At 37.9% G+C, this 12,016-nt stretch overlaps 1 protein-coding gene across 3 annotated transcripts in view; it reads right to left on the reverse strand.

The window, feature by feature from the left end:
- NEDD4L (NEDD4 like E3 ubiquitin protein ligase) overlaps positions 1-12,016 on the reverse strand; it is a 304,699-nt gene that overhangs the window by 153,938 nt on the left and 138,745 nt on the right. For all 3 annotated transcript variants that reach the window (XM_060761330.2, XM_060761329.2, XM_060761328.2), the window contains exons 3-4: positions 5,545-5,626; positions 1,023-1,061 (exon numbers count right to left, since the gene is read on the reverse strand). In XM_060761330.2, coding sequence (XP_060617313.1) covers positions 1,023-1,061; positions 5,545-5,626 — 121 coding nt within the window. The remainder of the gene's footprint in view (positions 1-1,022; positions 1,062-5,544; positions 5,627-12,016) is intronic.

Here is a 12,016-nt window from a genome sequence, read left to right on the forward strand (position 1 = left end):
CTCTAACAAATGTGACCACAAATTCCAGTTTGTGGAGAAGCGCATTATAATTTAAGAGATCTGGATTATTCTACTCTGATTCCTGCTTCTGCAAAAATGTATCCTGTTTCTGGTTTTGAAAATGCTATTATCTTTATGATACTGTTTGTTTAGGTATATTTTGCAACACATTTTCCAGCATGTTTAATCTAAGATAATGTGGTTGAAACATCAGGAAAGAATGCTTCTGTGACATGGCCATACAGCCTGGAAAACTCACAGCAGTGCATGGCAAGAAAAGGTTAGAAATGCATGAAAAATAGTTTCATCATCTTTAAAATCCTTCTGAAAGCACAAAGTGGTATCTGATTTTCTAAAGTCCATAAGCATGCAAGCTTGGTTAACCTATTCTAGTAAAAAAAAAACCCTATACAGACTGCATGGTATAATGGTCTTAATCTTGGACCTGGACTAAAGTAAGGCAGAGTTCAAATCCATTCAATTACTTCTGTGACTTCTGAAGGCAATGGATTGGACTATAACTTATTTAAATGGGTCACAGCAAAGTCAATAAATACTTAATGCAACCAACAAGTGCCAAGTTGCTTTTGTTTATTTATTTTATGTACCATAATTAAAAATAGTTTGTATCTTTGAAATGCTGAGTTGCAAAGAATATTCACTGTTAATCATTTTCTGGCCAGAATATAATTTTCCTGGCAGAATAACTCATAGATTAAAAAAACCCTGTGATCATCACATGGTATTTACAAATTTCACATGGTATCAAACAAATACAAACTTGCCACACAAGTGCAGAGTAAAATGCAAAAACATCAACAATTGTGCACAAAAATACACATTTGCATTAATAAAAACTGAGGTTTTAAAAAAGACAAAAACATTTTTTCACAGAAATCTTGCAAACCTTTCCCCTCCCCCAATAAATTGAAGGAATTGTAAATACTGTAGACTAAAAAAAATACTAATAATAGATAGATTCTGCTCAACACCAACTGAAAATTCTAAAGCAAAACACTTACTCTAAAATAAAATTCTTCATTCCATTTTGGATTCAGAGTCTGTAAGAAAGAAGAGGAGAAAGTCACATTAACACAAAATCTTCAGAAAAAAATCCTTTTAATTAAAAATACTACTCTGATTTTAGAAGCACATAGCTCTTTAAGAATCAGGAAAGAAAGAGAAAGGAATTCACAGTCACAGCTTTCATCAATAATAAAGACACTGTCGTCAAAAGGCTTCAAATTCATTTGCTGAGCAAACTTCACGTGGGAGGCTATGTGAAGTGGGATAAAGCAGAAATAGACGTCAGCTATAAATAGGAACTTCACAGTGGGAATCGGAGCGTTGATGACCTGGGCAGAGATGTCTTAATGAAGGGTGCTAAATATTTCATTATTAAAATTCTTTAACATGTTGCGGGAATAACATGGGGGGACGACACTAGCCAATATTTCTGTGCATAGGTTATGTGCAATTAAAGGGATCAATTTGGAAATCTAAGAGCAAAACTATACATGCAAATACAATTTGTATCAGCCTAAAAATATTGCCTCCCTACTTGAAAAATAATTAATAATAATAATAATAATAATAATTATTATTATTATTATTATTATTATCATGTTGTTATTGTTGTTGTTGTTAGAATAGGTCATATGTTCGTGGTAAATACATTCCATCACTAGACCTCAGAGATGTGAGAGCCGTTCAGCAGTGGAACTCTCTGCCCCGGAGCATGGTGGAGGCTCCTTCTTTGGAAGCTTTTAAACAGAGGCTGGATGGCCATCTGTCAGGGGTGATTTAAATGTAATATTCCTGCTTCTTGGCAGGGGGTTGGACTGGATGGCCCACGAGGTCTCTTCCAACTCTATGATTCTATTATTCTATGATTCTATGTTCTCAGAAAAATCCTTCCCATAAATGTAAAAACAAAACAAATAAAATTATCAGTCATTTACAAATAAGATTCAAAGATGGCAAGAAAAGTTCAATGTGTTGTCAAAGGCATTCATAGCCAGAATCACTGGGTTGCTGTGAGTTTTGCAGGCCACATAGCCATGTTCTAGAAGCCTTCTCTCCTGATGTTTTGTCCACATCCATGGCCAGCATCCTCAGAGGTTGTGAGGTCTGACCACACAGCATGAGGATGCCTACCATAGATGTGGGTGAAACATCAGGAAAGAATGCTTCTGTAACATGGCCATACAGCCTGGAAAACTCACAGCAGTCCATGGCAAGAAAAGGGTAGAAATGCATGAAAAATAGTTTGATCATCTTTAAAATTCTTCTGAAAGCACAAAGTGGTATCTGATTTTCTAAAGTCCATAAGCATGCAAGCTTGGTTAACCTATTCTAGTAAAAAAAAAAACCCTATACAGACTGCATGGTATAATGGTCTTAATCTTGGACCTGGACTCAAGGAAGGCAGGGTTCAAATCCCACTTAACCATGGGAAACCACTGAGTAACCTTGGGCAAGTTAGACCCAGTTTCAAAGTAAAGTAAGTGCAAGCCTCCTCTGAATAAATCTTGCAAAAAATCAGAAACAACTTGAAGACAAAAACATGGGAAAGATACAAGACCTAGAAGATGATGTTCCTCAGATCATCTAATGGGTGACCTCCCCTCCAAAGTCTAGAGCCAAGTGTCATCTGATATTATCTGACCAACTGAATTGAATACTTACAATAGAATCATAGAATCAAAGAGATGCAGAGCCAATCTTAAGAAATGGGGCTACAAAGTGGAATCTGCGACATGCGAGTGTGGAGAAGAGCAAACCACTTACTACCTGCTGCAATGCAACCTGAGCTCTGCTACATGCACAATGGAGGACCTCCTTGCGGCAACACCAGAGGCACTCCAAGTGGCCAGATACTGGTCAAAGGACATTTAATCAACTACCAAGCTGTAAATTCTGTGTTTTGTCTGTCTGTTTGTTTGTTTTTTTGTTAAAAATGTAATACAAATGTCTGGTTGCTGGTGACATGATTAATAAATAAAAAAAATAGAATCAAAGAGTTGGAAGAGACCACAAGGAGAACCCAGTCCAGCCCCCTACCATGAAAGAACGTATCATCAAAGCAAACGTGGATTCTTATGACATCAGACACCCAAACTATTTAGGAACTTCAATGAATACTATCACAATTTGGAAGTAAGTCTGAAAAATACTTGGTATCCAGTTGAGGTGCTTCAAAATCAAATGTAACATGTCTTTTTTTTTTTGGCTCCCTAAAATATCTATCCTATTTCACCTGATCATGCCCAGCACTTTTTAAAGGTTTAAGTATTACATTTGGCCCTGCCACAGGTTTTAATGCGTCGCGGTGTTATTGTAAATGTTTTTTTGCTTTGTTTATGAGGTTTATTATTATTATTATTATTATTATTGTGTTGTTGTTGTTGTTGTTGTGTTTTACTGATATATTTGGGCTTGGCCTCTTGTAAGCCGTACCAAGTCCTTCAGGAGATGGTAAAAAGGTAAAGGTAGAGGTTGTCCCCTGACATTAAGTCCAGTCATGTCTGACTCTGGGGTGTGGTGCTCATCTCCATTTCTAAGCCGAAGAGCCAGCGTTGTCCGTAGACACCTCCAAGGTCATGTGGCCGGCATGACTGCATGGAGCGCCGTTACCTTCCCGCTGGAGCGGTACCTATTGATCTACTCACATTTGCATGTTTTCGAACTGCTAGGTTGGCAGAAGCTAGGGCTGACAGCGGAAGCTCACGCCGCTCCCCGGAATCGAACCTGCGACCTTTCGATCAACAAGCTCAGCAGCTCAGTGCTTTAACCCACTGCGCCACCGGGGGCTCCTCAGGAGATGGCAGCGGGGTATAAATAAAGGATTATTATTATTATTATTATTAAAACAGAATGAAGGGACCACATTTTGAATCAGACTTCATTTTCATGAACTGTATTAATGAAGTGTGACTGGTTAATTGATTAGTATATGCTAGAAAGGCCCTGACACCACATTCATATTACTATCATTGTCGTCATCATCATCATTTGTATTTATATCCCACTTCCTTTCTCCCAAAGGAAACTCAAAGCAGCTAACGCTTAAAATCATACAATATGCAAATCATACGATGTGTAGATTAAAACCCAAAGCATACAAACATTAAAATAGAATTAAACACAAACTTATTAAAATACACAGTAAAGGAAACAATATTTGTCATTTGATTTTTGGCCAAAAAATGGGTTTCCTGACATTTAGAAAAGCTAGTTAGGAGTAATATTGTAGTTGTGGGAATTCTGCATAATTTTAATCTGGTATTTATATTACTCAGTGTTTTATGAAAATATTATATATAGAAATAGAAATAGGTTCTTCATGAAAATCATGGTGTTGTACCCAAAACCACATTTTTGTGTACAGGGAACACTGTTGAATATCTTCTGTACAGAATTGCTTTTTTGCATATGCAAACACAGACAGGCAATCTTGTACTGGAAACAATGCAAAAATATCAGTCCAACTCAAGAATTAGTTACTTTTGTTCTAGATTTCAGTTTTTTGTACCTTGAAGCTTGATTTCTCTTCTAGAAATGTATTATTTTACAACAAAGAGAGTGGGCTTGGTACTTACCAGGGGCAGAATCACTACTATAAGTTCCTTACATGACATTTCAAGGCACCTAGAGCCAAGGTGCCACATAAAACTCATGGGGCAGAACAGGACAAATAATAAGTTTTGGACTATAATATAATAATAAACTTTATTTATACCCTGCCATAATCTCCCCAAAGGGGACTCAGGGCAGCTAACATGAGGCCAAGCCCAGAATTACAGTACAACAAAATAAAATACAAACAGCAAATAATAACATCAAAATAAAATACATCAAATAACAGAAAATGAAATAAAGTTTGATACCACTTTAACTCAACGCTATGGAATCCTGGCGTTTGAAATTCAGTGAGGCATCAGTATATACTTTTGTCAAGGCTACAAATCTTTCAAAACTACAACTCCTACAATCTCATAGTATTGAGCCATGGCAGTTAATGTGCAAATGCATCCTTAATCATCTTTACTGGTTCTTAAACTCCAGTCCCTCATTTGTTTGACACTTCAGTTCCAAGAATTCCCAAGTTTCTGACTTCCTAGCAGTGCCTTCTGGGACTTGAAGTCTAAAACATCTGGGGACCAAAGATTGAGAACCAGTCATCTACTTCACTTGGCTGTTGAGAGTATAAAATGAGATCTATAAATGCTGCTTTGAGATGCTCAATGGTAAGAATCTAACAGGACAAACAAAATTAGCTAGCCTATGGTGACCCCATGAATTTTATAGTCTGTTCATCGGCAAAGAATACTCAGAAGTGTTTTGCAATGCCTTCCTCTAAAGCCTTCCACAAACACCTGGTATTCCTTGGTGGTCCCTCATCTTAGTAGGAACCAGGCCTAACATAGTTTAGCTTCTGAGATAAAATGAAAGATGGTACCTTTGAGGTATTTTGCTGACTTACACTGTGGGCATTATCAATTTTTCTCAATGTGAATCATAAAAGATAAATTATTCACTTACCTTTTTAATAGTTTTTGTCTGCACCAGGGCAAGTTCACGGCTTTCGTCTGATGCGTACAATGAAAGCTTCACATAGGGGTCACTGCAAAAGAAAAACTTGCCATTAACATTACAATTTTTAGGCAGCACATATTTAAGGATCTCACCCAAACCTGGCCAGCTTGATATAAATCAGCTAATGCACCTTATCTAACTATTCATAAACAAGTCATTATTTAGAAATATCAGCAGGGGCAGGCATGGGCAAACTTCAGCCCTCCGGATGTTTTGGAACTCAACTTCCACAATTCGTTGTTAGGAATTGTGGGAGTTGAACTCCGAAACACCTGGAGGGTCGAAGTTTGCCCAAGCCCACTATAAACCGTGATAGTTTAGAAACTGGACTGAAACACTACTGCATTCTAAGAAAGTGATAAAATGTTTTTGTAAATACACTAGAGTCTCGTTTATCCAACGTTAAAGGGCCGGTAGAACGTTGGATAAGTGAAAATGTTGGATAATAAGGAGGGATTAAGAAAAAACCTATTGAACGTCAAATTACATTATGATTTTACAAATTAAGCACCAAAACATCATGGTTTACAACAAATTGACAGAAAAAGCAGTTCAATATATGGTAATGTTATGTAGAAATGACTGTATTTACGAATTTAGCATCAAAACATCACAATGTATTAAAACAGCTGTGGATCTGGGCAGGAGGTAGACTGCGTTGGATAATATAAAACATTGGATGAGCGAAGGTTGGATAAGTGAGACTGTACCGTAGTTGTATTCTAATTTATAAATGTTTTGAAGGATTGAGCAAAGAAGCAGGATGACCAATCTGTGTCTCTCCAAATAATTGTTGGACTACATCTCCTATCACTCCAAGCACTAGCTCTGCTGAATGGGGATGATGGGGAGGGTGCTGTGCAACATCTGGAGGGTAGAAGGTCCCTGCCTTTGATATAGATGAATAAAGAGAAAACTCTGAGTTGTAATCTGAAACATATTTCTATTTTGGAAGAGGCATTTCAGAACCAAATGTGATTTAAATGAGAACAAATATGCATAGGATTGTGCTGTTAGAAACCTAAATGGACTGGCAATAATAAATCAGCACTATTTGCACACCATCAACATTTATAAACAGCAGAAAGTTTGCCAAGCATATTCATTTTCTCTTGACTAGGCAGACCACCTGTTTTTGATACGCCCCAAAGGATAAACCGTACAAATTAATGTAACTCAAATAGCAAGCTACCCTCTAGTGGCTACACTTAATGGTACAAAAACACAGAGAGTGGCTATCCTTCTTTCAATAGGCTCTCACACAACTGCTGTTTTCCACATTGCTGGAAATGAAACAAGCTCATCAAGCGAAAATTAAATAGCAAACTCAGACCAAATATTGCTGAGATAAAAATCTGTACTGGGTAGATCCTGAGATTTCAAAGCTAAATCCAATAAGATCATAGGATAAATCCAATGTTACTCATAACTAAATTTTGTTTTGTTAATTCCTTTCAAGTCACTGCCAACTTATGGTGACCCTATGAATAAGAAACTTCCAAAGGAATACTCAGAGATATGCTGTTGAAGGCGTTCACTGATAGAATCACTGGGTTGTTGTGTGTTTTCCAGGCTGTATGGCCATGTTCCAAAAGCATTCTCTCCTGATGTTTCGCCTGCATCTGTGGCAGGCATCCTCAGAGGTTGTGAGGTCTGCTGGAAACTAGGAAAATGAGGTTTATATATCTGTTGAATGTTCAGGGTGGGAGAAAGAACTCTTGTCTGTTTGAGGTAAGTGAGAATGTAACAATTGGCCACCTTGATTAGCATTTAATACCCTAGCAGTTTTCAAGGTCTTGCTGCTTCCTGCCTAGAGGAATCCTTTGTTGGGAGGTGATTTGGGAGGTGATTAGCTGGCCCTGATTGTTTCTTATCTGGATTTCCCCTGTTTTTAGTGTTGTTCTTTATTTACTAGATGTGGGTGAAATGTCAGAAGAAAATATTTCTGGAACATGGCCATACAGCCCAGAAAACACGCAACGATCTACTCAGAGATAGTTTACCGGTTCCTTCCTATGAAAAATAGCCTATAGTAGCTGGTATTTTGTGGTGATCCCTCAAAGTACTAACTAGGACTGACCCTGCTTACCTTCCAATATTAAACAGATGTGATTTGATTCACTTCCACATAATATCCATCCTTTATTGCTATATCCAGTAAAAATGCCTCAATACTTGCCACAACAACCAAAGGAGCACCTTTGTCCTGAAATGCCCTCCTTTCTCACATGCTCCATCTTTCAAACTAGGCATGGGCAACTACTGTAGGAGGAGATCTCATAAAATAATTCCTCTTTTCCTAGAGGTCCTCAAACAAATAAATAGTGTAGGAAAAATAGTCCAAAGTGGTGAATAACAATCACCAAACCTTTGCTTGGACAACACCCTTTATCTGATGGGTTATAGATCAGAGTGCCATCAGAAAGGGGAATCAGTTGAAAAAGTGGAACCCAGAGGGTTTTGGGTTTGCAAATGCACATTGGCTGCTTAAAAACATAAAGATCAGGCTATATATTATTTTTATGTGTGTGATAAAGCTAAAAGAGCTTTTGCTCACATTCAAAAACAATTCAAGGAAGGGCCTGCAGTTTCTATAGGCAAGCAGTGCAAGCAGTCCCCAAAAAGCCTCACAATTATGAAGAAAGAGCTGACCCCTTCTTGAATTGATGGGACATGTTTGTAATTTGTAGACCAAAAGAGCATGTTGTTAAAAAGCAAGTCACCAAAGGTGGGGGAAGCCTGTACATAAGATACATAGCAGCAGCATGAGGAAACTGTGTTAGTAAATTGCGAAGATGTATAACGGCACACTGGCAAAAGTGGCCTGATACACACTCCCTTGTGCATCATTCACTTTCCTGGCTCCTCTACACAGTAATATAACAGCAGCCCTTCACTGGATATGAATGTTACAGAGCTGTTAAATTCTCATTTCTGCAGACTTACAAAGGTCCCAGATGGATTCCAGCCAAAAATTTCCATGTAAATATCTCAGTAGTAACATAGTATGCAAGTACTATTATTTATTATTTCTATATCTAATTTCAGTAATTATAAAAGCTTCTATCCTTTTTCCTTTTATCCTATGAAGCTCTTCTATTAGAAACAAAAGAAGAAAAACAGAATAATGATATTAATCCTCCTATAATTTTAATGATTTTAATGTTCTATGGGTTTTACTTCCTTTCTTCCTCAAATGCCAGCCTGATATTTCAGCCCTTGTTGATGTCATTAATGTCTAGTTTGATGATAATTATGATTTAGATGATGCCCTTCATCCAGATTTCCATTTAATTTCTTCATTCCTCCTACAGACATCTTTATGACCCAGTTGCCTTGACTCACAAATAGTTTAGGAAACTCTCTATTTCTCCAGATCTTATTTTATCTAAGGAAAAATTGTCGAAAATGCAAATCCTTTGTACTTTGGGTGTCTGAATTAAACATCAGCAAAGAACTGAATTTGATGTGGGTCTTAACACCTAAAGTAGCCTGGCAAAAATACCACACCTTTAAGGGCAAACAATTTAATAGTTTTGGAATAATTTCTAACCCCTGGAGCAGGCCTTGTTGACCACAAAATGGTCCACTGTGCCTACTCCAGCTTGTAACAATCCAGCACTGTTGAATCTAAAGAGGGATTTATAATTAGGAATTTTGTCACATCCATATCTTCCTATAAAACAAGAGTTTTTAACCGTTTTTTTGTTCCATGGACTCTTTTGAAAGTAAAAAAACAACGAATCCCTTATCAGAATGTAGTGACAGATAGGCAGACCTATACTTCAAAAGTTCAAAGACACAGTTCAAGGTATCTCCTTCTGTTTATTGCTTATTCTTTCTTGCCAGATAGTTGGCCAATGGCATTGCTTAATTTGTACGCAGTAGGACTGTGATCACGTGTGGACTAGCGTCAGGTCTAACAACTACCATAGCTTCAAAGTATGGATGGGTATAAACTATTTTTCAAAATACATAACAACTGTAATGTTATATGAAAGGAATACTACTGTAATTTATGATATACTAGCTTTACCCGCCACACATTGCTGTGGCCAACCTTCCCTCCCTCTTTCTCTTCTTCCTTCCATCTCTATTTCCTCCCCCTTTTTCTTTACCTCCCTCGTTCTCTCTCCTTCTCTACCTCTTTCTTTCCTTCCTTTGCTCTTTGGTTCCATTCTTCTCTCTTTCCTTCCTTCCTTCCCTCTTTCTCTCCTTTCTTTCTCCCTTCCTTCTTTACCTCTTTCCTGCATCCTTTTTTTCTTTCTCTCCTTCCTTCCTTCTCTGCCTCTGTCTTTCCCTCCTCCCTCCCTTCCTTCCTTCCTTCCTTCCTTCCTTCCTTCCTTCCTTCCTTCTTTCTTTCTTTCCCTCCTTCCTTCTTTCCCTCTTTCCTTCCCACCTTCTCTCCTTCCTTCCTTCCCCCTTTCCTTCCTTCATTCCTTCCCTCTAGACATGGGCCGGAAAAGAGTTGGGCTTGAAGGCAGTGCTTGAGAGAGGTGCGTCCCTGCTCTCTGCAGAGGCAGGAGGGGAGTCGTTTCTCATATAAGCTGTATCATCTTTTAGCTTTTGGGGGTTTTGAATCCTTTCCGCTGTGTTTTTTTTTAAGGGGGGGGGGGGAGTGATGGTCACTCGTTGGTCTGTTAGGGGTGTAGTTTCCGAATTTGATGTCAATTTGTCCAGTGGTTTTTGAGTTATGTTAATCCCACAAATGAACATTGCATTTTATTTATATAGATACTAGCCGTCCCCTGCCACGCGTTGCTGTGGCCCACATGGGGGTTCTGTGTGGGAAGTTTGGCCCAATTCTATCGTTGGGGAGATTCAGAATGCTCTGTGATTGTAGGTGAACTATAAATCCCAGCAACTACAACTCCCAAATGTCAAGATTCTATTTTCCCCAAACTCCATCAGTGTTCACATTTGGGCATATTGAGCATTCTTGTAGAGTTTGGTCCAGATCCATCATTGTTTGAGTCCACAGTGATCTCTGGATATAGGTGAACTACAATTCCAAAACCCAATTCCAAAACTGCCCACCAAACCCTTCCAATATTTTCTGTTGGTCATGGGAGAACTGTGTGCCAAGTTTGATTCAATTCCATCGTTGGTGGGGTTCAGAATGTTCTTTGATTGTAGTTGAACTATAAATCACAGCAACTACAACTCCCAAATGACAAAATCAATTTTTTGAGTGAAGGACATATATTGGGTTGTTAGGTGTCTTGTGTCCAAATTTGGTGTCAATTTGTCCAGTGGTTTTTGAGTTCTGTTAATCCCACAAATGAAGCTTGTATTTTTATTTATATAGATATTCATATGTGAAGAAAATGCTAAATTTCAGTTAGAGACCAGACAAAATAAATATATGAGATAAGTTGATTTTTTCCCGATTCCATCTCACGGACCATCCAGACATCTTTCCATGGACCCCTGGTTAAAGACCCATGCTCAAAAGAGACATTCCCCAGTTAACGTTTGTGTTATTTCCATATATCCAATGCGTAGCTGAGACCAAATCACATTTCGACCTATGAATACATTGACATCTGGAGTTGTTTATTTTGCTCTGTCCTTCTCTACTCTTTTGTACTTTTCTATTATAGACATTTTTAGGGGAATACAAAGTATGTTACTGCAGCAAAAACAATCCAAAGCCTTGTAGCACCTTAAACACTTTAAAAAAAAGGCTTTGAACAACTCCACCCAATTCATCAAAAGCATTTGATGAAGCAATCCATAGGGATTTAGGCCATCTTTAAGACACCAGAAGGTTGTTGTCTCTGCTATTATGTGTCCTTCAGATTGTAAGTCATTACTTGAAAACACCACATTGAAATGTCAAATGCTATGGCAAAAAGGCAGCATATAAAATGGGAGCACGTAAAAGCACAACAATGTACTCACATTGGGATGTTATTTTACTATACCACAATATATCAAGTTCCCTATTAATTCCAAGTTGATCTTTGTATTACATAGTCTATAATGAAACCAATACTATAGTAATCAGCTCTACCGACTTCTTCATTATGCCAAACTCCAAATGTAACACAGTTCAACAAAACACATTATTGAAGTCTTGGTTTTTAGCGCTGTTCTTGGGGTTATTTGGGACACTTATTCATAAAATTGGAAAGACCACATCAGCTCTATTTTCTTAGATATGGCCATTATGATTTTCTATGGATGAGGGGATAGCAACTGGTAGATGGCATATGTTCGTATTTCTACCCCGTTCCTTCTCAACCCCCAAAGGGAGACTCAGGACACCTTATATTTGGCAACAATTCAATGCCACTACATATAACAAAGCAATATAACAATTAAAACAATAAATAGAACATTAATTAAAACAATGAAAACAGTAAAAAGCAGTATGAACAGCCGTATCACCATTCCAGTCAAATTCCATATCCAA

This window comes from Anolis sagrei, chromosome 2 (genome assembly GCF_037176765.1).
Source record: "Anolis sagrei isolate rAnoSag1 chromosome 2, rAnoSag1.mat, whole genome shotgun sequence".
NCBI classification, from domain to species: Eukaryota; Metazoa; Chordata; class Lepidosauria; order Squamata; family Dactyloidae; genus Anolis; species Anolis sagrei.